The sequence below is a fragment of the Muntiacus reevesi genome, chromosome 16 (genome assembly GCF_963930625.1).
Source record: "Muntiacus reevesi chromosome 16, mMunRee1.1, whole genome shotgun sequence".
Lineage (NCBI taxonomy): Eukaryota > Metazoa > Chordata > Mammalia > Artiodactyla > Cervidae > Muntiacus > Muntiacus reevesi.
In genome coordinates this window covers 19,083,824-19,110,539 of record NC_089264.1, presented here as the reverse complement: position 1 = coordinate 19,110,539, position 26,716 = coordinate 19,083,824, and the positions used below count along the sequence as shown (strand labels likewise).

Here is a 26,716-nt window from a genome sequence, read left to right as displayed (position 1 = left end):
AGTGCCCGATCCCTTGCCGATGTAAACCCTTGTTTTCTCAGGAATGTGGATCAGGGTTTGGCACGTATGTTTTTAGCAAATAATCTGTGAGTGCTCAGTGTTCAAACGCAGAAGCATGACTTTGAGTGACCACAATGATCCTTTAAAAAAAAAAAAATCTGTCTCCAATGTTGTGATGTAAATGCAAATTCTCACGGCCCCACACAAGCTCCATGGTCACACGTGGGTGACTCTAGCTGAAAGTCACAGAGGAGCTCAACCTGCCTCCAGGCAGCAGAAACACGGCTCCGCGTCCCAGCGCACCCGGCCACACCCAGAGGCGCCACTAAACCCAGAAGCCCAGGTTGCACAGGCGTGCTTCCCCTCCTCCCGCCTCACCTCTTCACTTTCCCCACCCCCCGCACCCCCAGCCCTCGCCCCACACAATGGGATTTTTGTTTGCTTCGGCAGCCTGTGACGGCGGAGTCCCTGCTTTGCCTAGCTTGGTGGGGCGGGTCTCTCAGGTAACAGGTGGCAGCTTCCCCTGTTGGATTCTAGGTATAAAAAAGAATGACCTCATAGGGGTGGAGCCCTGGGACTCCGTGGAGGTGGCAGTCACAGACAGGTCACCCTGGAGAGAAGCCGGCTGGTTGGAAGGAGGCAGTTAAACTCCTCAGGCCGGGGTTGTAAGCTTCACCCTGGAGGCCCTTTAGCCGCCAGCGATTGCCCGCCCGCCTCTCGAGGTGGTCTCAGCCTCCGATGGAGCCCAAAGAAGCTCCCGGGAAAGAAAACATGGGCACCAGGAAAAAGAATCTGCCCTTCCTGAGATCCAGGCTCTATATGCTGGAGAGAAGGAAGACTGACACTATGGTTGAGAGCAGTGTTCCTGGGGACCACTCTGGTACCTTGAGGAGGAGCCAGTCTGACAGGAGCGAGTATAACCAGAAATTACAAGGTAACCTACAAGAAACCAATGGGCCCGGGGTTGCTGCACTCCCAGCTCTTTCCTTCCTACTCTTCCATTTACAAAGAAAATACTCAAGGCAGAGGAGAAAAGCAAATATCACCTTCCTCTATAAGAAGGAAAGTAAGAAAATAAGAAAAATGAAGGAAATGTAATTCATAAATTATAGTACAAATTTATTACGTCCTTCCAGAGTTGAAGAGCCAATTCTGAATTATTCTTAATACTATCATGTCTTTTTTTTCCCTTTTTTTGTCTGCTATCTTCCGTCACCTTGCTTCTCCCTCCTCCACCCAGTTTAAGAAGTGGGAAGCACTACAAAGCAAATGATTTAGAACCCTACACAAGATAGTTTATCTCAACAGATAGGTGTGAGATGTCGCACCGGGAGATCTATCCAGGCAATTGCAGTGAACTGTGATTGTGGTTATCTTAAATAGGAGCATGAAAGTACAACCACATCTGTGAAAAATAAGGAATGTTATAGTCATTGGATAGTATACAAGGATTTCTTGAAAAATCACATAGGTGATTTTTAGAGTAAATCGAGTAACATCCAAATATGGTAAGAGATGCTTAGCACGCTTAGACTGAATGACTTTTAAGGAAATAACTTCAGTTTATTTTGTGATGGTCGTAAGATAATCTGGCACAGTTATTGTAACACGTCCTGTTTCAGGCCCTGAATTGTTCTTCTTTCCCATGCACCCTCTCTATTTCTTCTTTTCTCTTGAAGGTCATTTGTTCTAGTCAACTTCATTTTGATGTGGATATCATGCAACATTTTAATCAGACACCTGTTATGTGATCCCTGGAACTGGTCTATCCCTCTTTGAGGCACACTGTGTTTAAGGGCTCATTATCCCACCATAAACTGTCATTCTGGACTGAAAAACTACCATGAAACTAGAAAGACCAATGAGACAAGCTTATATTTAAAAGGTCCCTTTCATAAAAAAATGTGCTTGGATTTAGTGATGCAAATTAAATAACTTAAATGCACATAAATTAAATATTTAGGATTCCTGCTATGAGTTCATACTTTTAAAAAAATATAGCTCAGGATTAAAATGCAAAATTGAGTCTTATAACTAAAGAATTTTTTTTTAATAGGGAAGGGGTATTGTTTGAGTTTTGAAATAATTTATTCTCAAGGCTATGGATAAGCTGGAAAGCATGCAAATTTTTTTTTCATAAACAAAATTTTATTTATTCATTTTTGTGGGGACTTTTTTGCACTCACATAATTTTGAAGCTAATCCAAGATATGATAATGTCAAATATATCAATATCTGTATCTGCAATATCTATAGATATTTCTGCATGTACTTGTAAGTATAAGAAGGTTAAGACAAAAACCGTAACCACAATATGATAATCATACCCTAAACTCTCCAATAATTCCTTAGTATCATCAAAGATCCAGTCAGATGAAAAAACAAAGACATCTCATAAATGTAATCAAATTTTAAAATAGTGTTTGTTTAAATTAGAATCCCAGTAAGTTCTGTGCAGTGAGATGGGTTAATTTTAGCTCTCTTTTAGCATATAGGTTTCCTTTCCTTCTCTCTCCTTGCAATTTATTTGTTGAAGAAAGCTGGTGGTTGACCTCAAAACTGCTTCACAGTCAGGACTTTGCAAGTTTCATCTATCCCCTCAGTGTTGCAGACAAGCTCCACTGTGGTCTGATCTTCTGTGAGTTGGTGGTCAGACCTAGTGTTGATCAGATTCAGGTTTGATTTTCCCTGACAAGACTCCTTCATGGGAGCACCATGCTTTTTCACCTGGAAGCTTATAATATCTAGTTCTCTTCTCCTTCTCTGCTCTTAGCAACTGACATCTAGATCTGTTCAGGCATGGCTGATTCTAGCCGCGAACCAGGAAACATAGCATCTTGAAAAAGCTCCCAAGAACCAGATTGCCATTTCTCCAAGGAGACTGTTTCCTTTCAATGAAAGTCACTCAGTCGTGTCCAACTCTTTGTGACTCCATGTACAGTCCATGGCATTCTCCAGGCCAGAATACTGGAGTGGGTAGCCCTTCCCTTCTCCAGGGGGTCTTCCCAACCCAGGGATCGAACCCAGGTCTCCCACAGTGCAGGCGAATTCTTTACCAACTGAGCTATCAGGGAAGCCCAAAATATCTATCAATTTCAATGGGGAATGGTATTTGGAGAACATGATCTGGGTGCTAGGAGTGTTCCTTACACAAGGTCATTTTTGCCAAAGGTGAACAACAAGTTAAAACCCATGTTTTAGGTACACACTCAGCCTTTGGAGCCCAAGATATCACTGGCCACCAGCACTTACTTCTGCTTGAACAGATCTGGATGTGAGAGGAGCTGTTTGCCTGAGGGAAAAGAAAGTTACCCTCCCTGGAGGAGCAGAGCCAAACTATGGGCAGTTGCCTCAAACTATGGGGTCTTGGTTCTCCACAAGAAAACATCAAAAGGCCCTGGGAAGGGGGTGATCCCACACTCCCATTCCAGGCTGGGAGAGGCTCCCTGCACACAGCCATAGGGAGGAGCTTGGGAAGCACAGAAATGGAGCCCAAGGAGGGAACCTGGGGATGGACTCTCTCCCCTTCTTTGCTGGAGCAGTGTGTGTGCGTGCATGCTCAGTCATGTTTGACTCTTTGTGACCCCATAAACTGTAGCCCATCTCTGTCCGTGGGATTCTGCAGGCAAGAATAATGGAGTGGGTTGCCATTTCCTTCTCCAGGGGACCTTCCCATCTCAGGGATCAAACCCGCATCTCCTGTGTCTCCTGTATGAGCTTTCATAAGCTACCTGAGCCACACTGAGCCACTGGGAAAGCCTTACTGGGGCAGACAGGGCTGCTTTCCTTCCCTAGTAAAGAATGCAAGTTCTAAAGTCATACACATTCTGTTTCCAATCCTGGCACTTCAGTTTACTACCTATAAGACCGAGTAAATCACTGAAAATTTCTGAGCTTCAATTTCTTTGTCTATGAAAGTAAGAAAATTATACTTACCACATAGTGATATTGGGAGAATGAAATTAGATGATTACATGAAACATCTAGAATATTGGTTGACACATGGTATGTGCTCCATAAACAGCAGTTATTTTCAGTTTTAGAAATGATGGGTACCATAATGATAGAATAAGACTTGCCCTTGATTAACCCAAATTTTCTAATCTACTAGTCTATTTCAGGCTTCCTTTGTGGCTTAGCTGGTAAAGAATCCACCTGCAATGTGGGAGACCTGGGTTCGATCCCTGGGTTGGGAAGATCCCCTGGTGAAGGGAATGGCTATCCACTCCAATATTCTGGCCTGGAAAATTCCGAGGATTGTATAGTCCATGGGGTCACAAATTGTCAGACACAACTGAGTGACTTTTCACTTTCACTTTCAATCTGTTTCAACTCTTTTCTGTCTTTTGAGGAAGAGACCACAAATAAGAAATTCAGGTAAAGCCCACTGCTTTATCTCTAACATGTTTCTTCTTTGTGAGTGTCTGGTGAATCTCACTGGATTAGTATCCAGTATCTTTTTGATCCAGAGTTTCCATTAGCAGAATAAAAACAGAAAATATTTTTTGCTTTCACTTCCTAAACTTAGCTAAAAGAAAGAAAAGTCTGTGGCCACAAAGTACAGTAGATATTTGTTGGTTATGCTGCAGAAGACTTCAGGCTTCTCATGTTTGCCACTGGAGTTGTGGTTTTTCTATGCTCTGTTGGATCCTGTCTTGGAAGGAAAGACTCAGGAGTCAATCTATGGTCCTAGACCTGTCAGAGTACAGAGGAGCACATCAGAGCTGCGAAAGATAGGCTGGCCCCCTGATAAGTAAGATTTTAAAGATGTAATTCAATAAAATCCATGGCTGATCTCTAAGACCAAATGGCACTTTTAGTATGATTCTTCTATAATCGCTATGGCAACAATAGAAGGCATTTCTCATTAATGTTGGAAGCAGTCAGCTCTGTGGTTTGCCCTCTGGTCTGTACTACTCCCACTGTCACACAGATGGGTCCTAAGTCACCTTGTGTGTGTGTGTGCCCAGTTGTGTCTGACTCTTTGCAACCCCATGGACTGTCTAGCCCATCTTGCTCCTCTGTCCATGGGCTTTCCCAGGCAAGAATATGGGAGTGAGTTGCCATTTCCTATTCCAGGGGATCTTCCCAACCCAAGGATTGAACCAACGTCTTGTGTCTCCTGCCTTGGCGGGCAGATTTTTTACCACTAGTGCTACCTGTGAAGCCCTAAGTCACCCTAAGGAGCTCTTTATTATTGCAATGCCAAGAGTTTTTCTTCTGCCTACCTTGGAATTGATAGCTCCCTGGGAGACACTGAACAAAGACCTGAGCTGGTTAGAGCCTGCAGACAGATGGCCAGAGCCATCATGAGGTCACAGTGGTTTTCCAGTAGTGGAAAGCAACCTCAAATTATTTACTGACCACTGGTTGTCCTTCAGTGCTATGTCACTATCTGAGTGATACAATTCACTGCTCTGTCCCTGTAAGCAAGTTCTGTAGGGTTCTGGAAGATGTTAGATCTGTCTTCAGCATCTCTGGGCTCACCTCTCAACTATACAGTTTATCTGTTCTATTCAGTTTCTGATCAACATCACTTTAGTAGTGTGAATCTTAAGTTGTAATATTTTAAAAATGGTGAGGGGGGGTGAGAGCTACTAAGTTAAACAATAGACCATGATTGCTATGAGAATATCATAAAATCTTTGTAAAAGATTATAATCACATCATTCCTACTAAGCCTTAGGTTGTACAATAATAGTTCGATGCTCAGCCTACTGTTAGTGGCTTGTTTTTTCAACAGATTCATTCAGTTAATTAGCACTTATTGAATATGTTATATGGTAAGCAAAAAACAACATGTGCCAGGAATTACAACTACAAAATCAGTAAGAAAAAGCATCTGACCTTTACTCCAAAGGAGCCTTGATCAAGGTTGGGCAGAGAGGTTGTTAGAAAACACTGTCACTCAGAGATGATAAGGTGGGAATGGGGTGAAGGTGCAGAATCGGGAGAGAAAGGCATTTTAACATCTTTGTTGAGCTTATCTCTGTCTGAAATAATGGTGTTTGTTTCCTTGTTCATTGCTTATTATTGACCCATTTCCTCTCCCATCTCTTGCCACTCCCACCCCTGCCAGTCGGTACAAGAGGCCGTATCTTTCTCATTAACTGTTCTGTCTTTGTACTTAGAATCATGCCCAGCACATGGGAAGCCCTCAGTAACTTTCAAATAGAATGAATGACCACCCGGTCTAGGCAGGAAATCAGTAGGAGGAAAGACACGAAGGCCTGAATTAAGAGCCCTGTGTCTTTGTATGTAAGGATATATGTCTCTGTTCATAAACAAGATTCTTCAATAAAAATAAGCAAATGTATTAGAGATAACAGTGCACAGAATTGCTTTTATGACAAATAATTCTGCCCTTTAGAGCCAATTATAACAACAAAAGTTACATCATCTTAGTCTGCAAGCTTGCTCAGCCCCTCACCGGGAGCCATGGAGAGTGATGGAAGAAAGGGAAATTTACTGGCTAGTTGTTAAAAGTTTTTTCTTTGGGAAATTATTTTGTATATGACTGTATGTGTGAACTCTTTATTTGAAACGCACCTCCTTTAAACAGTTACACACAAGTGTCTGTTAATATGCAGATCATTCATCCATCTAATGTGTCTACTGTATGTAGCTACAGATTTAGTTGTATGTGTGTGCGTGTACTTGAGACATATTTCTTTAATGATTAAAACTTTTTATAAAAAGTTTATTGATTAACATTCATCAGCCTTTTCTACAAACCCTATGTGATTGATATAGCTGACGTTATTGGTTTCCTTTCGGTGTGGGTGCTATGGGATGAATGTTTATGTTTCCCCCAAATGCATTTATTGACGCTTAACCCCCAATGTGATGCTATTTGGAGGGGGACCTTTGGGAGGTATTAGCTCAGGAGGGTGGAGCCTGCATAAATAGGGTTAGTGCCCTTATAAGATATGAGAGATTTGCTCCCTCTCCCTCTGCTGTTTGCCATGTGAGGAAGTGAAATGATAGACATCTGGCCACCAGCAAGGGGGCCCTTACCAGCACCTTGAACCTTGACCTTGGACTTCTCAACTGTGAGAAACAAATGTTTGTGGTTTAAACCACGCTATTTATGGTATATTTGTTAAAACAACCCCGAATGACCAAGGCAGTTGGGCAATTACTTTTATTCTCTATGGCCTCAGCAAGCCTCTGGTTAATTTTTTGGCCAATGTGTATTTTTGCTTATCAAGTGTCAGGTGAAAGAGTGAGAGTAGGTGGGTGAAATGTCCTCACAGTGGCAGATAACAATACAAAAGTCACATCTCCAGTTCATGTTAGTTCTGTGATGTTTTCTTTTTTGCAAAGCCTATCATATCATTTTCATTATGAAAGGATTGATTGCTTGCTTTTAGGAAAGTTGCTTTTAGCAACTATGGTTGTTAATGAACAAACCACTCTTCTACATGGACTTTATACAGAATAATATATTTTGCAGTATGAGGTAAAATGGCTCAAAGACTAGATTAGACTTGGTCAGATTATGAGAACATTTAATTTGTAATGACTTTTAAGAATACAAAGTAACTGGTAAGCAAGCAAGAGGAGTCGTTAATACTGGCAGATTTGGTGATTTTTGTTCAAGGAATAATGAAGGGTGGGATAAAAGTAGCTGTCCAACTGTTTGTTCCTGTTTCTATCCTGGGACCATGGGTCTTTTTTGTTGCTGCCTTTGTTCTTTGAGTGTAAAGTAACTCATTCCCCTTTACTTGCCTTTAGTGAAATGGGAAGTACTTGGATCAGTAATGTGACACCAACAAAAATAAGGTGTGTTTCACAGTTTGAAGGGCAAATATTTATAAAAGGCAGCCGCTTTATAGCACAGGGAGCTCAGCTTGGAGCTCTGTGATGACCTAGAGGGATGGAAGGGGGGAGTGGGAGGGAGGCTGAAGAGGAAGGGATCATATGTACATACGACTGGTTCATGTTGTTGTAGAGCAGACACTAACACAACATTATATTCCAATAAAAATAAGATAAAATAAATAAGCTACAGGGAAAAAAAGCAAGGTACTTTTGAAGCTAAGGAATTTCTCTTTCATCATGTGCAAAGAAATTTTAAAAAGCATATTTCACTGTCTTTTCCAGTAAAGGCATTTTGCAGTTTTTAGAGGACACATATGAATCAAATAGAGAGAGTCCTAGAAGTCAAGAAAGTTTGAGCTATTCCATTGTGATGGGAAATTTTATTCCTTCTATGTTTAACTGATGTACCTCTAGATATTTCTCCAGGCCAGAATACTGGAGTACATTGCCGAGTGCATTGCCATTCCCTTCCCCAGGGGATCTTCCCGGCTTTGGGATCAAACCTGAGTCTCCCTCATTGCAGGCAGATTCTTTACCGCCTGAGCCACCAGGGAAGCCTTATACCTTTCTTAAAACTAGCAAATTCAGCTTCTAGTTGTATTTTTTTATCCATCAACATGATGGGTTTATCAAAACTGAGAATCAAGAGGGAGGGAGGAGTGAATGGAAGGAAGGAAGAAGAGAGGGAGGGTGGGAGAGAATTCAGATGAGATAAGCATGAGTAGAAATAGAAGTAGAACTAGAAATCACTTTAAAATAGTGATAGATCTGGGGAAAAGATGAGTGAGTGAAAAGCTCTCAAGCTATATTCATCTTTGTTTCTGTTGAAACAGGAAAAGTAGAAAATCTTTTTTTGTAGAATTACTTTTTCTTGATACCATAATCATATTAACTTCGGTATTTTTGTGGGCATTTCCTGGTGATGATGGAATTATGGCAGGAATTGCTAAACTTGTCAACAGTGTCACCCTGGGAACCAGGCAAGACTTGGCTTCAGGCGAGGCTTTAGAGCACCCCCCATCACCCCTTTTCTACCAAACAGATGAGGAGTCCTTGGGGCCCAAGGTTCCTGCCTGCCTGGGATCCTTATTCTCATTTCTAGACTAAGTTCAGGGTATCTAGAACCATGGGATTTCCTGTTCAACAGGCCCAAATACTGGCTCCAAGACCTGCTGGAACCTCTTCCATTCAGTCTCTCCTTAGGACAGACTGTAGTTGCAAGTGTGCACACCCTTTGACTCTAGGGCCCACTGCTTATGAAGATGTGTCTGGAGCTTGATCATGCTGGGGTGTTCACACCAGCCTAGCAGACCCCTGTGGGTGGGGAAATGGGTAGAAGGAAGGGTAGAGATACAAGCCTCATGACTGGGGAGAAGGATTGTGCCCCCAAGGCCTCCTGCCAGATTTTGGCATGAAACTCTGAGGGACCTGAGAAATCTAAACTTGAACTTGGCCTTCTGGATTGTTATGAAAGTGTATTTATAAAGATATATGTATTTATCAAGAAGGATATAACATATTTAACAATTTGCCAGCTTGATTTGCAACTTTTTAATTTGTAGATAAGAAATGGTGGCCTCCATTTGTACACTTGCTCCAGGTCCCAAAGGACGCTGCTTAGTACTGTTGTCTATGTTTAGGACACAGCCTTTCTTCTATACTAAGCTGTGGAAAGAAAAAAGAAAGGGAGGGGATGTCCTCCCTGTCATCCTCCAGCAGCCATGCCGTGCATGCTAAGTCGCTGCAGTTGTGTCCAACTCGTTGCGACTCCATGGACCGTAGCCCACCAGGCTCCTCTGTCCATGGAATTCTCCAGGCAAGAATACTGGAGTGGGTTGTCATGCCCTCCTCCAGAGGATCTTTCCGATCCAGGGATCAAAGCTACAAGTCTTACATCTCCTGTATTGTCAGGCAGGTTCTTTACCACTAGTGCCCCCTGGGAAGCCCTTAGCCAGGGGCATTCACACATTGTTATTTGATCCCAACACTTTATCAGTTCTGGTTTTATAGTTGAAAAAATAGATTAAAAAAATGTTAATCTGCTTGTTATTACATAGATCCAACTTTCTCTCGACCCTTCTACATTCCAAAGTTGGATCTATGTAATAACAAGCAGATTAACAGGAGAAAAAGTATACAAGTGTATTCATTTTAAATATTATATACTTGGAGGGGGTGACTTCATAGGAAAAAAGAAGTAAATACCTCAAAAAAGGTTAGAATCAGAGAGCTTATAAACTATCTTGCTAGAGGAAGGGGAGGAGAAATGTAGATCACATACGGGAGAGTAAATAATTTAAGGAATGATGAACTTAGAAGAAATGCAGAGAGAGGTTGGTGATAAAGTCTGCCCAGCTGTGGTTATCACTTCTAGTTTTCTGTCCTGTGAGAGGAGTTAACATCCCCTTGTTGACAATTGAGCTCCTTTTGGAGGATCTGTCTCCCGACAGATAAGGGGGTGCCTAGAAAGCCTCTCCCTGCATTTGCTGCTTTTCAAGTTCTTTCAACTCAAATGACCAAGGTAGCAAATTTGGGGGTGGCATGTCTTGAACTGCTTCAGGTGGTAGAGTTTAGATTTGATCACAGTGCTTTAAATATATGCAAAAATCGAATGTATCTCATTCATTGTCTTACTAGATATGTTGTCTGTGTGGCTTATTAGTAATAAGAAGTCAAAGCGCTTTGAGGATTGTGATACATGCTGTGTGATGTGCTGACAACCCTCTGCTACTATGATAAAACTAGATCTGCTAAAATTTTCACTTTGGGATTCACATTCTTTCTCTGGCACTATTGTGACATTCCTCTGCTGGAGTATTGCTGCTATTTAATAAGTGCTATCTCTTGGTTTAATTATCAGGAAACAAAATTACAAAGGTAGGTTAAGCAAATCTGCCCTATTGTAATAGCTTAATCATCTCCTCTCCATTTCCCACTTCCTTGGGTATCTTGACATCATTTCCTTAATTTTATGCCTGTTATCATTTATTTGCATCTCATTAAAATTTAAATACATCTAAAAAATTGAAACCCCTATTTTATAGCAATGGGTGGTGGTGGCGTATGCATTTGCAGATGAAAAGAATGGAATTATATTCTGGAAACAAGCAGTTCTTTATCTGGGTAGGTGATATTTCCATAGAATTCTATGCAGTTAGTCTAAATTGTGAGTCTTAAGTGCAGCAGGAAATAGAATGTTATGATTAAAAGCCTTTGTCCCAGGTTGTTCCAAACAATTTTTTCTTTGATTAAAGAGTCAGAGAAGAAATGAGACTTAGTAATACCTGCACTGAGGCCCATGAGAGTAGATATGGTCTTGACAGTCTGACATCTAGCTCTTAAAGAAGAAAACCTAAAGGTCATGTCATCTAGCTGCTGCTTTAAGTACGCTGAGCCACTGTGCCCCGCACAGAAATTGTCTTTTCTGAATGCTTCTTAATGTTAGGTCTCCAATGTCATTGCAAAAGCTGTTGCAGATTTCTTCTTCAGTCTTTGTTGTGGAATAGTTGATGAAGACATTGTTTATCTCTTTCTGTGCCATCCAGGTTTATTGAAGGAAAACCTTTGGCTCCTCCTAAGAATTAGAATATGTTACCTTTCCTGATAAAAACAAGCAATTTATCATGTTTAGCCACCTGAAACTCAGAATCACTTTTGTACCTAATTCCTGGCCTTTGTATCAGCTGCATCTCCCTGCCCCTACTAAAATTTTCTTCCTCCAAATATCTGCAAAAATGGATTCTCATCACTGAGATCTTTGCTCACCATCTGGGAGAGTCATTCCTGACCATCCTACCTGTAGTAATAGAGGGGAGGACAGACTTTTCCTTTATTCTCTGAGGTTCTGTGGCTGGGGGCCACAAGAGACAGAATAAAAGGAGAAAATGCATGTACATTTTATTTGATGTTAATATTTTTACTTGGCACAGAGGGCTTCACAGAAAGAAGTGAGAATCCCAAAGCAGTTAGACCCAGGGGCTTATATATCATTTTAACAAAGAGTGATAAATTGTGGAAATGTGGCAAGACAAAGGAAAAGGGGGTTTGAGCTAGGGGTATTAAATTGTGAAGAAGTGAAAAGGAAACATATGAGGGAAACTAACGGAATATAAAGGTTATTTTAATCATGTTGGTTTGTACAGACTCATTGTGATGTCAACTCCCTATCTCTGGTGATAAGAATTCTCTCCTCTTCCTGATACAGGAAGGGCAGAGAGCCCTGCCTGAATCTGGTGCTTCCCAGCTCCCTTCAGCTCAAAGTAATGAACATGCCAGTGAGGCATATTTGGGGGGTGGTATTTACTGATCCCCTTCAGTGTCCTTCACACCAGCTCTCTGGAATTATGCTGCTTTATTCTATTGTTGCCTTTCCCTTTCCCTTGAATATAATTTTCCTTGGGGGTAGAGAGTTGGTCTCATTTTAACACTTAAGCAGTGCTTGGTATGTGGTAGATGCTCAGCTCAAAGACTACTTACTCAATGATTCAAAGCTATTCACTGACTCACTACAACTATAATTGATCCTTAGCATTGGTATATCAGCTTTTACAATTCTGGCATTCAATTTCCCCACTACTTAATTGGAGTCAGTTTTTGAGTTAACTCCTCTAATTTCCTTTTTTGCAAAAAGAGAGAATATAAATAAATAAATTCAATTAAACAAGAAAATAGAAAAAATTTCTCGGCCAGAGATTAAGAAATCTCAGTTTTATTGAATTTATCCAACAAGCTGATACCTAGTTCATACCAACCAGGTACTAACCAGATCCTGAGAATATAAAAATAAACCAAATTAAACCCAGACTATACAGTGAGACAGTCTGTGAACCAGTAACTGTAGCATTAAGTGCATGAAGTAAGGCTGCAGTTTGGGTTCCTGGGTTGCAGATCCTGAGATAGAAATTTAAATGCAGGAGGTTTATTAGGGAATGTCCTTATGACAACCTGGAGAAGAAAAAGGACAGGCAGAGGACTGACAGAGAAAGAGAGAAGTTTAGCTGTGGCTTGGTCTCAGTGGAAGCCTTAGCCTACTCTAGGGCCAGTTCTGAAGATGAGATGACCCTTTGGAGTTGTCTCAGTGATCTGGAGATCCTAGACCATTATATCACCCTTCAAGTTATTGGATGGGGACACCTTGGGGAGAGGGATGACCTGAGAGGGTACTCTCATCTGAGATGATTCCTAAAAAGGAGCTGTTGGCTGGTGGCACTCCCAGAATAGGGGTAATAAGTCCTTTTTTTCCTGAAGAGGAATTGGTCAGCTCATCACAGCACTGACCTCAAATTAGTGGTTATTATTATATTAGAGACATAAATAAATCAGTATAGGAATTATGATGAGAAATAGCTTAATTGGACCTTTAAAATATCAAAATAAGATGCTGAAATCTGAATCTTGAAATCCAGTTTGGAGTTTTTTGGGGGGAGATGGGAGGGAAGAAGGCATTCCAGAAAAAGGGATTAAATATGTCTTAGTACATGGAACAAGGTAATAAAACTGGTTTTCCTGTTTGGGCTTCATAGATGGAGAAGATGAGACTAATACCAACTAGCATCTGTGGAAGGCACACAGGAACATTAAGTTATTGTCAAATATTTATAGATAATAAAATGAAGGTTAACAGAAGTGTAGGCACCTGCCAAGTGTTACACAGCTAGTAAGTGGTGATGTCAGAGTTACACTGAGGTCTACTTGGCTCCAAGGTCCATATTTTTTCAGTCAATATGAACTCTATTGTTCTAACCTCAGTTTTTAGTAACACCTCTTTTGTGGTTTGTTTTTAAGGAATAGACTGATTTTGATACAATTTTGAACAATACTCAAAAACTCAAAGAGACTCTTAAATTCTACCAGCATATTCATCTTCAGTCTTAAATAATCAACAGTGACCAGTCAGTACTTTCCAGTTGCTGTATTTTATGCTTTTCAATAAAATGTTTTATGTGGACTGAAGTTGGAAAGCATGTAATTGCAATGAATAAGGGATACACTTGATAAATTCATTAGAACCTTCTAATCTAAAAATATAAACCAAATGATTTGAATTATCTAGTCTTTGAAAACTACCCCTCCTCACTAGCTATAGAGCACAAAGCAGGAGGAGAATGTTTGATGAAAACTGGGTCAGAATGTTAAACTATATCACTCCTCTGCTTAATATTCCTCTCATTGCTTTTTCATGTTCTCTAGCAGTGGTATCCAAAGAAAGGTATGGGCAGTCCCAGGGATTTTGAGACAATTCATTATAAAAGGAAAAATGAGTTTAGTGTTTAGTCTTATCTTTTGAAAATATCTATTTTTGTCTATTCTTTATAATTATGTAGTACATTAATAACAGTCCATGTATTGGAGGTATAGTTAATCCAAACAATTTAACTGACACATGAACAAAAAAGTTTGGGATGAAACTTTGACATGTGCTACAACAGGGATGAATCTTGAAGACATGATGCTAAGTGAAATAAGCCAGACACAAAAATACAAGTATTATATGATCCTGGGCTTCTCTGGTGGCCCAGTGGTAAAGAATCTGCCTGCCAATCCAGGAAATGAGGGTTCCATCCCTGGGTCCAGAAGATCTCCTGGAAGCGGAAATGGCAACCCACTCCAGTATTCTTGCCTGGAGAATTCCATGGACAGAGGAGCCTGGCTGGCTACAGTCCATGGGGTCACAAAAGAGCTGAACACGACTGAGCAACTAAATAAAAACAAAATTATATGATTCCACGTAAAAGAGGTACCTGAGATAGTCAGATACATACAGACAAAACGTGGCTGCCAGAGACTGGGTGAAAGGAGAGTAGCGAGTTAATGTTTCATGGGTTCAGAGTTTCGGTTTGGGAAGATGAAAAAGTTCTGGAAATGGATGGCAGTAATGGTTGCACAACAATGTGAATGTTTATTGAAGCTTAAAAATGATTAACATGGTAAATTCTATGTTATGTATATTTTACCATGATAAAAAAATTAATGAAGCTTGGAGACACCATGTTATAACAGTAAAATAGGTATAAGGCCACTCAACCATGACTATATCTTTCCATCTCTGGCCTGAGGGACAGTTTTACTTCAGATTGTCTTGCCTTTATCCTCGCTATTTCCTCAGCCTGGAGTGTTTTCCCTCATCTTGGTTGTTTTATAAACTCCTATTCACCTTTCCAAGTCTACCTTTCTGTTATTACGCCCCAAATATATTTGAGTGTCCCCTCCTGTATACATTTCTCATATTCATTATTCATCGGTCAGGGTTTCTTAAATTTGATCGAACTTCTCTAGGACAGGAGCACTGGTATCACCAAGCAGCGCCTAGGGAAGGCTGGCCTGTACTCAATAATCCTGTTTGTTAAGTAAGTGAGTGAGTAAACGAATGAATGAATGAACAGTAAATGCTTGGGTGTGGCCATGAAATCCAGAATGTGTGGTGAAATCCAACATGGTTACAGGAGGACCTTCCCATGGTGGGCTTCCTTGAAGCCAGATCTGAATCACTTCTGCACTGACTTGAGAGTCACAGCCCCTGGGTAGGGATATAACTCACATTAGGGAATAATTTTTAATTTTCATTATACTGCATATTTCCCTCCTTCATTGTTTGTTTTCTTGGTCACCATTCACAATTCTGTTCTCATCAGCAAGGGCATGCAAACATCACATGTACCTCATCCTGGGGAACCTATAGATTATCTCTTGAAATTAATCTTATACTTTTATAACCAAATTTAGATAAAGAAATTAAATTATTTTTGTTCTGGGCTAAGTGAAGATTCTGAGTGATTTCCTTTTCTTTTTTTTTTTTTTTTGGTTAACAAAATCTATACATCAAAAAATAGAAATAATGTATTGAAAATAAATACTCTCCTAGAGTTTGACTTGCTTGTTAATGTCATACCAATCAGACATTTAAGATGGGCATTCTGTTATAATGGTGCTACCATTTTTAAAATATTCAAAACAAAAAAAAATTTTTTAAATAATACAATTATAATCTCATAGGTGTATTTTCTTCTTTATTCTGAGCATTTCTGTGTAGAAGGAAAATGTTAAATTAAGATATGAAGTTAGATTTCTGTTAATTAATAAATTCTTGGAAAGCAAAGTCAATACTTCTCTGACAAAATTGAAGCTTCATTATATTGCATTTGCAAATGAAAATTTTTTATGCCTTTGACATTTCATACAGAGAGTATAATTAACATAAAACTGTAGTTAAATTTTTTTAAATGAATTATAAATCAAATAAGATTTTGGACTGGGATAAACCTACCAGAGAAGCTAAGGTCCTATATCTTTTTTTCCATACATTCTTATATATATGTACAAACTACCAACAACAAAAATAATCATACCAAACAAAACACTCAAACCACAATTTGATCTTATTTCCAAAATATTCTTCTCTATATTTATGTTTGTGTTCAAACCCTGATAACTTTTCCTATTCTCAGACTATATCATGTATAGGAAGAGCCTTTTCATATACTCACTGTGTATACTGTGTGAATATATACTATATAATTATATACACTAACTATACAGGCATACTACATTTTCTTGTGCTTCACTTTATTGTTCTTTATAGATATTCCATTTTTTTTCCAAATTGGAGTTTTGTAGAAACCTTGTGTCAAGCAAGTCTATTGGTACCATTTGTCCAACAGCATTTGCTCACTTTTTGTCTCTGTATGACATTTTGGTAATTCTCACAGTATTATTTTAGTTTTTCATTATTATTACATTTGTTATGGTAATCTCTTATCTTTGATGTTACTATTGTAATTGTTTAGAATGCTAGAAACTGCACTTATACAAGACGGCAAACTAAATCCATAAGTGTTGTGTGTGTTCTCACTGTCCCACAGACAGGATGTTCCCATCTCCCTCTTCTCAAGCCTCCCTAATCCTGAGACACAAGAGTGTAGAAAATTAGACCAGTTAATAACCCTACAATGGCCTCTAAATGTTCAAGTGAAGAGAAGAGTCACATGAAACTAGATATGATGCCATTTAGTGGGAAGGCATGTCAAAAACAAGCTAGACCTTTTGCACCAAGCAGTTAGCCAAGTTTTGAATGTAAGGGAAAGGTTTTGAAAGAAATTAAAAGTGGAATTCCAGTGAACACATAAACTATAAGCAAGTGAAACAGCCTTAATGCTGAGATGGAAAATGATTATAGTGGTCTGTATAGAAGATCAAACCAGCCACAACATTCCCTTAAGCCAAGGCCTAATCCAGAGCAAAGCTCTAACTCTTCAACACCACGAAGGCTGATGGAGGTGAGGAAGCTAAAGAAGAAAAGTTAGAAGCCAGCAGTGCTTGGTTAATGAGGTTTAAGGAGAGAAGTCATCTTCCTAATATGAAAGTGCAAGGTGAAGCTGCAAGTGCTAATATAGAAGCTGCTGAGCAAGCTATCAAGAAGATCTAGCTAAGATAACTACTGAAGGTGGCTACACTAAACAACAGATTTTCAAAGCAGATGAAATGGCCTTCTACTGGAAGAAGATACCAACTAGGACTTCCATAGCTAGAGAGCAGAAGTCAATGCCTGGCTTTAAAACTTCAAAAGACAGGTGGACTTTCTAATTAGGGGTTAATGTACCTGGTAGCTTTAAGTTGAAACCAGCGCTCACTTACCATTCTAAAAATGCTAGGATCTTGGGCTTCCCTTGGGGCTCCGTGGTAAGGAATCTACCTGTCAATACAGGAGACATGGATTCAATCCCTGATCGGGGAGGATCCCACATGCCTTGGGCAACTAAGACTATGTTCCAAAATGATTGAGCCTGTACTATAGAGTCCAGGAGCCTCAACTACTGAGCTCACATGCCACAACTACAGAATGTGCCCTAAAGCCTGTGCTCCCCAGAAAGAGAAGCCACTGCAATGAAAAGCCTGCACACTGCAACTAGAGAGTATCCCTTGCTCACCACAACTAGAGAAAAGCCAATGCAGCAATTAAAACTCAACACAACCAAATAAATAAAAATAATTTTTTAAAATCCTAGGATCTTTAAAAATGATTCCCAATCTTCTCTTCCTATGCTCTGTAAATGGAACAACAAAACCTGGATGACAGCACCTCCATTTATAACATGATTTATTGAATATTTTAAGCTCATTGTTAAGAATTATTGCTCAGAAAAAACATTTCTTTCAAAATATGATTGGTCATTGACAGTTCACCTGGTCACCCAAGAGCTCTGATGGAGATATACAATGAGATTAATGGTTGTTTTCATGCCTCCTAACATAATGTTCATTCTGCAGCACATGGATCAAGGTATATTTCAACTTTCAAGTCTTATTATTTAAGAAATACATTTCATAAGGCTATAGTTGCCATCAGTAGCAATTTCTCTGATGGATCTGGGCAAAGTAAATGGAAAACCTTCTGGAAAGGATTTACCATTCTAGATGCCAGTAAGAATATGTGTGATTCATGGAAAGCTGTCAAATATCAACACTAACAAGAGTTTGGAAGGAATTAATTCCATTCTTCATGGATGACTTTGAGGGACTTAAGATTTTAGAAAAGGAAGGAAGTGCAGATGTGGTAGAAAGAGTAAGAGAGCTAGAATTAGAAGTGGAGGCTGAAAATGTGACTAAATTGCTTCAATCTCATGATGAAGCTTCAACAGATGAGGAGATGTGGTTTCTTGAGATGGAATCTACTTTTGGTGAAGACGCTGTGAAGATTGTTGAAATTACAGTAAAGGATTTAGAACATTACATATACTTAGTTGCAAAAGCAGTGGCATGGTTTCAGAGATTAACTCCAATATTGAAAGAAATTCTACTGTGGGTAAAATGCTATCAAACAGTTTTGCATGCTACAGGGAAATTCTTTCATGAAAGGAAGAGTCAATTGATGAGGTAGCCTTCATCACTGTCTTATTTTAAAGACTTGCCAGGCTCAGTAGCAGTTTCCTTAAGAGCAGGTATTGACTGCTCCTTGGGGAGCAAGAAGGAGACCCAAGCTACAAGGCTATGCTTGCACATACACCACCCAAAATTCTTTGTTTAGAGTCAGTAATATTTTAAGATTGGAGGGAGACTCACAGGAATTAAATCACTGACTGAGGGCCAGAGAAAAAGTAAACAGGAAGCCTAGACTTGGCCCCAAGTCTTCAAATAAGAGTATATAGGCCACTGTATCATGCTGATTCTCAGGCTTCTGGAGCAGTAAGATGGTGGAGTAGAAAGACTTGAACTCACCTCCTCTCAAAAGAACACCAAAATTACAACTCACTGCTGAACAACTATCAATAAAAAAGACTTGAACCTTCCAAAAAATCTATTCTACAGACAAAGACAAAGAAGAAGCCACAATGAGATGGTAAGAGAGACGCTTTCACAATATACTTCAAATCCCATACATGCTGGGTGGGTGACCCACAAACTGGAAAATTATATAACATAGCTTTTTCCACAATAGTTCTGAGCCCCACGTCAGATTCCCCAGCCTGGGGGTCTGGCATTGGAAGGAGGAGTCCCCAAAGCATTTGGCTTTGAAGGTCAGCAGGGCTTGAGTGCAGGAGCCCCACAGGACTGAGGGAGGCAGAAACTCCACTCTGCAAGTCAAGTCTTCACACGTTCTGGGACCCAGGGCAGAGCAGTAACTCCATAGGAGCCTGGACCAGACCTACCTGGGGTCTTGGAGCGTCTCCTGGGAAGGCGGGAGCTGGCTTTGGCTCACTGTGAGGGCAAGGACTGGTGGCGGACACCCTGAGAATAAACATTGACATGAGTGCTCCTGGTGGTTGCCGTTTTGGCCCGGAGACCTGGCCCCACACAATAGCCTGCAGGTTCCAGTACTGGGTCACCTCAGGACAAACAACCAACGGGGTGGGAACACAGCCCCACCCATCAGGTTGCCTAAAGTCATCCTGAGCTAACAGCTGCATATAAACACACCCTTTGACAAGGTCCTGCCTACCAGAGCCACAAGACCCGGCTCCATCCACCAGTGGGCAGGTACCAGTTCCTCCCATCAGAATCCTGCACAAGCCCGTGGACCAGCCTCCGGGGGACAGACCCCAGAACCAAGAAGAATTACAGTCCTGCATCCTGAGTAATGGAGACGACAAACACAGAAAGTCAGACAAAATGAGACAGCAGAGAAATATGGAATAAAATAAAATCACAGAACAACTAAGTGAAGCAAGAGAGGCAATCTGCCTGAAAAATAATTCAGAATAGTGACAGTAAAAATGATCCAAGATCTTGGAAAAAGTATAGAAACACTGACCAAGAGAATGCAAGAAATGTTTAATAAAGAGTTAGAATCTTTAAAGAATAAATAAACAGAGATGAACAATATAATAACTGAAATGAAAAATATGCTAGAAGGAATCAGCAGAATAAATGAGGCAGAAGAATGAATAAGTGAACTGAAGGACAGATTGGTGGAAGTCACTGCTGTGGAATAGAATGGAAAAAGAATGAGAAGAAATTAAGACAGAGACCTCAGGAACAACATTAAATGCATCAACATTTACATTATAGGGATCCCAGAAGGAGAAGGGAGAGGGAAAAGGGCCTGAGAAAATATTTGAAGAGGTAATAGCTGAAAACTTCCCTAACATGGGGAAGGAAATACTCACTCAATCCAGGACGCACAGAGAGTCCCAGACAGGATAAACCCAAGGAGGACCACACCAAGAAAACAAGCTGGCAAAAATTAAAGACTTAAAAGCAACAAGGAAAAAGCAACAAATAACATACAAAGGATTTCCCATAAGATTATCAGCTGATTTTTTCAGCAGAAACTGCAGGTCAGAAGGGAGTGGCATGATATATTTTAAGTGATGAAAGGGGAAAACTTACAACCAAGAATACCAACAAGGGTCTTGTTCACATTTGATGAAGAAATCAAAAGCTCAGTTCAGTTCAGTTCAGTTCAGTTCAGTTCAGTCACTCAGTTGTGTCCGACTTTTTGCGACCCCATGAATCACAGCACACCAGGCCTCCCTGTCCATCATCAGCTCCCAGAGTTTACTCAAACCCAAGTCCATCGAGTCGGTGATCCCATCCAACCGTCTAATCCTCTGTCGTCCTCTTCTCCTCCTGCCCCAAGTATTTCCCAGCATCAGGGTCTTTTCCAATGAGTCAGCTCTTCACATGAGGTGGCCAAAGGACTGGAGTTTCAGTTTCAGCATCAGTCCTTCCAATGAACACCCAGGACTGATCTCCATAGTTCAAAAGCATCAATTTTTTGGTGCTCAGCTTTCTTCACAGTCCAACTCTCACATCCATACATGACCACTGGAAAAATCATAGCTTTGACCAGACGGACCTTTGTTGACAAAGTAATGTCTCTACTTTTTAATATGCTGTCTATGTTGGTCATAACTTTCCTTCCAAGGAGTAAGCGTCTTTTAATTTCATGGCTGCAATCACCATCTGCAGTGATTTTGGAGCCCAAAAAATTAAAGTCTGTCACTGTTTCCACTGTCTCCCCATCTATTTGCCATGAAGTGTTGGGACCAGATGCCATGATCTTAGTTTTCTGAATGTTAAGCTTTAAGCCAACTTTTTCACTCTCCTCTTTCACTTTCATCCAGAGGCTTTTTAGTTCCTCTTCACTTTCTGCCATAAGGGTGGTGTCATCTGCATATGTGAGGTTATTGATATTTCTCCCGGCAATCTTGATTCCAGCTTGTGCTTCTTCCAGCCCAGCGTTTCTCATGACGTACTCTGCATATAAGTTAAATAATCAGGGTGACAATATATTGCCTTGACATAATCCTTTCCCAGTTTGGAACCAGTCTGTTGTTCCATGTCCAGTTCTAACTGTTGCTTCCTGACCTGCATACAGGTTTCTCAAGAGGCAGGTCAGGTCTGGTATTCCCATCTCTTTAAGAATTTTCCACAGTTTATTGTGATCCACACAGTCAAAGGCTTTGGCATTGTCAATAAAGCAGAAATAGATGTTCTTCTGGAGCTCTCTTGCTTTTTCAATGATCCAGTGGATGTTGGCAGACAAGCAAAACCTAAAAGAATTTAGCAGCACCAAAAACCAGCTTTAGCAAATACTGTAGCAAACACTAAAGAAATTTCTCTGGATAGAAAAGAATTGGCCACAATAGAAATGAGAAAATTACAAATGGGAAAGCTCACCAGTAAAGGCAAACATACAGTAAAGGCAGGAAATCATCCACTCACAAATATATCAAAACCAGCAACTGTGAGAAGAGTACAAATGCAGAATATGGGAAATGCATTTTAAATTAAGAAACCAGCAAATTAAAACAATCTTATGTATATATACATATATAGACTGCTATATCAAAATTATGATATCCACAAGCCAAAAATCTACAATAGACACACATATACAAAAGAAAAACAACCCAAACACAACACTAAAGATAATCATCAGATAACAGGAGAAGACAGCAAAAGAGGAAGGGAAGAAAAAAAGATCTAGATAATTGAATCCAAAATAATTAACAAAATGGAAAAAGCAATATATATATTGAAAATTATCTTAAGCATAAAAGGATTAACTGCTCCAACCAATACATAGACTGGCAGAATGGATACAGAAATAAGACCTGTATATATGCTGTCTATAAGAGACCTACTTCAGACACAGGGACACATACAGACTGACAGTGAGGGGATGGAGAAAAGCATTCCATGCAAATGGAAATCAAAAAAATGCTGGAGTAGCAATACTTACACAAAATAGACTTTAAAATAAAGGCTGTTATAAGAGACAAAGAAGGGCACTAAATAATGATCAAGAGATCGACCTTCTTCAAGAAGAACATATAATAATTCTAAATATTTATGCACCCAACATAGGAGCATCTCAGTATATAAGGCAAATGCTAACAGTCATAAAAGGAGAAATCGACAGTAACACCAAAATAGTGAGAGACTTTAACACCCCACTTACATCAATGAATGGATCATTCAGACAGAAAATTAACAAGAAAATACAAACCTTAAATGAAACATTAGGCCAAATAGTCTTAATTAATATTTATAGAGCATTCCATCTAAAAGCAGCAGAATACACATTCTTCTTAAGTGTACACAGAATATTCTCCAGGATAGATCACATGCTGGTCTATAAAACAACCCTCACTAAATCTAAGAAAACGAAATCATATCCAGCAACTTTTCCATCCAATATACCATGAGATTAGAAATCAACTACAAGAAAAAAACAAAATTGTAAAAAACAAAAACACGTGGAGCCTAAACAATACACTACTAAACAATCAATGGATCACTGAAGATGACACAAACAGATGGAAAGTTATACCATGTTCTTGGTTTAGAAGAATCAATCTTGTCAAAATAACTATACTGCCCAAGGCAATCTACAGATTCAGGGCAATCCCTAGCAAATTACCAGTGGCATTTTACACAGAACTAGAACAAAAAAATTTTTATATTTGTATGGAAAAACAAAAGACCCTGAATAGCCAAAGCAATTCTAAGGAATAAAAATGGAACTGGAGGAATCAGGCTCTCTGACTTCAGACTATTTCATAAACCTTCAGTCATCAGAAGAGTTTAGTACTGACACAAAACAGAAATATGATGGACAAGATAGGAAGCAAATCCTAGATAGAAGTAAACACATGCACCTATGGTCAATTAATCTACAACAGAGAAGGGAAGAATATACAATGAAGAAAAGACAGTCTCTTCAGTAAGAAGTGCTGGAAAAACTGGACAGCTACATGTAAAAGAATGAAATTTAAATATTCTCTAACATCATTCACAGAAATAAACTCAAAATGAATTAGAAACTTAAATGTAAGATCAGATACTATAAAACTCTTGGCAGAAGTCATAGGCAGAACACTCTGACATATTCAGCAGCAAAAACTTTTGGATCCACCTTCTAACATAATGAAAATAAAAACAAAGATAAACAAATAGGACCTAATTATACTAAGAGCTTTTTCACTGCAAAGGAAATCATAAACAATATGAAAAGACAATCCATCGAATGGGAGAAAATGTTTGCAAATGAAGCAACTGACAAGAGTTTAATCTTGAAAATACACCAAGAGCTCATGTAGCTCAATAGTAAAAAACAACCACAACAAACACAAACAAAAAACTCAATTAAAAAAATCATCAAAAGATCTAAATAGACATTTCTTCAAAGAAGACAAATAGATGACCAAAAAGTATATGAAAAGATGTTCAACATCACTCATTATTGGAGAAATGCAGATCAAAACTACAATGAGGTATCATCTCACACCAGTCAGAATGGCCATCATCAAAAAGTTTACAAACAATAAATGCTGGAGAGGGTGTGGAGAAAAGGGAACCCTCCCACACTGTTGATGGAAATGTAAATTGTGCAGCCAGTATGGAGAACAGTATGGAGATTCTTTTAAAAACTAAATATATAGCTACCATATGTTCCAGCAATTCAACTCCTGGTCATATATCTGGACAAACTAATCCAAAAAGATACCTCTATCCCTGTTAGTAGCAGCACTATTTATAATAGCCAAGACACGGAAGCACCTAAATGTCCACTGATAGATGTGCAGATAAAGAAAATGTCTTGTTTACATATATAGTGGAATATTACTCAGACATAAAAAGGATGAAATGTCACTTGCAGCAACATTGATGGACTTTGAGATTATTATGCTAAGTGAAGTAAACCAGACAGAGAAAGACAAATATCATATGCTATCATGAATATGTGGAATATAAACAATTATTTGAGAACTTATTTATGAAGCAGAAATAGACTCACAGACTTAGAAAACAAACATGATTACTGAAAGGGGAAGGTCGGGGCAAGGGATAAATTGGGAGTTTGGGATCAGCATATATATATAACTATATTTAACATAGATAAACAAAGACCTATTGTATACCACAGCATGCTTCATACTTTGTAATAACCAATAAGGGGAAGAGAATCTGAAAAAAAATAGGTTTATATTTATATAGTTTATATATATATATAAATATATATAAATTTCTAAATTATATATATAAATTTATAATTATGTATATTTATATAAATATATTTATATATTTACAGAATTTTTTCAGATTCTTTTCCCTTATTGGTTATTACAAAGTATGAAGTATACGATGGTACAGAGTAGGTCTTTGTCTCTGTTAAATATAGTTATGCATATATGTGACAGACTATTTTCTTGGGCTCCAAAATCACTGCAGATGGTGACTTCAGCCATGACATTAAAAGACACTTGCTTCTTGAAAGAAAAGTTATGACCAACTGAGACTGCATATTAAAAAGCAGAGACATTGCTTTGCTGACAAAAGTCTGTCTAGTCAAAGCTACGGTTTATCCAGTAGTTATGTATGGATGTGAGAGTTGGACCATAAAGAAAGCTGAGCGCTGAAGAAATGATGCTTTTGAACTGTGGTGTTGGAGAAGACTCTTAGGAGTCCCTTGAACTGCAAGGAGATCGAACCAGTCCATCCTAAAGGAGATCAGTCCTGGGTGTTCATTGGAAGGACTGATGCTGAAGCTGAAGCTCCAATACTTTGGTCACCTGATGTGAAGAGTTGACTCATTGGACAAGACCCTGATGCTGGGAAAGATTGAAGGCAGGAGGAGAAGGGGACGACAGAGGATGAGATGGTTGGATGGCATCACCAACTCAATGAACATGGGTTTGAGCAGGCTCTGGGAGTTGGTGATGGACAAGGAGGCCTGGCATGCTGCCATCCATGGGTTGCAAAGAGTTAGACACGACTGAGCCACTGAACTGAACTGATATATGTATAACTTAATCGGTTTGCTGCATACCTGAAGCTAACACAACATTGTAAATGAACTATACTTCAATAAAAAGTAAATTAAAAAAAAAAAAGGAATTGTCAGTTACCCCATGCGTGTGTGCTCAGTAATTCAGTCAACCCCAAGAACTGTAAGCCTGTCAGGCTCCTCTGTCCATGGGATTCTCCAATCAAGAATACTGGAGTGGGTTGTCATTTCCCCCTCCAGATCTTTCTGATCCAGAGATGGAAGCTGCATTTCCTGCATCTCCTGCATTGGCAGGATGATTCATTTCCACTGAACTACCTGGGAAGCCCATCAGTTGCTCCAACCTTCATCAATCACCACCTTGATGAGTCAGCAGCTACCAACATCAAGACAAAACCATCCACAGCAAAAGGACTATGATCTACTGAAAATTCAGATGATGATCAGCTTTTTTTGCATAAAGTATTTTAAAATTATGGTATGTACATTGTTTTTTAGACAGAATGCTATTCCACACATTAAAAGATATAGCATAGTGTAGACATAACTTTTATATGCACTGGGAAATGAAGAAATTCATGACTTGCTCTATTGCAGTGGACTATAAATGAACCTGCAATACTTCTGAGCTATGCCTATACACATATGCAGTGTTACATGGATCGCTGTTTTGTATACATTGTTTGGAACCTGTGGCCTGCAATAATTAAACTGAATTAAAAGAATCTGTTTCAATTGGTTGTAAAGAAAGGCAACTTTCTCACTTGTATAAAACATATATAAGTTGGAGGATGATATATTCTACATCTAAACCAGCATAAAGTTTTTGTCAATAAAAAAGAGGAGAAAAGCAATGACACTCGGCTAATTTGTCCACCTTAAATTTGTCTTTATCCCTAATTCATGCATGATTAGCACACATATATATTTTTTTAAAGACAAGAATGGGATTAATCCCCACTCCCAGACCTTATTTCCTTCTTTCCTGGATTCTGCTCTAAAGTCCTCTTATTAGTGAGGTTTTCTTTGACTTCTATGCAGAGGTAACTACTACCCACCACTTGGTTTATTTTCTTTCATAATGCCTCATCATTCCTGGTATGCTATATATTTCTTTAGGTTGGTTTGTTTCTCTTCTATCACTAAAATGTTTCATAAGAGCAG

The 26,716-nt window shown here is 39.3% G+C and overlaps 1 protein-coding gene across 1 annotated transcript in view; it reads left to right on the top strand.

Moving 5' to 3' along the window:
* The first annotated feature begins 604 nt into the window (after positions 1–604).
* The window catches only part of ARHGEF38 (Rho guanine nucleotide exchange factor 38), a 139,303-nt gene continuing 113,191 nt past the window's right edge, over positions 605–26,716 (top strand). The window contains exon 1 of the mRNA XM_065907088.1: positions 605–934. Coding sequence (XP_065763160.1) covers positions 739–934 — 196 coding nt within the window. The 5' untranslated portion in view covers positions 605–738. The remainder of the gene's footprint in view (positions 935–26,716) is intronic.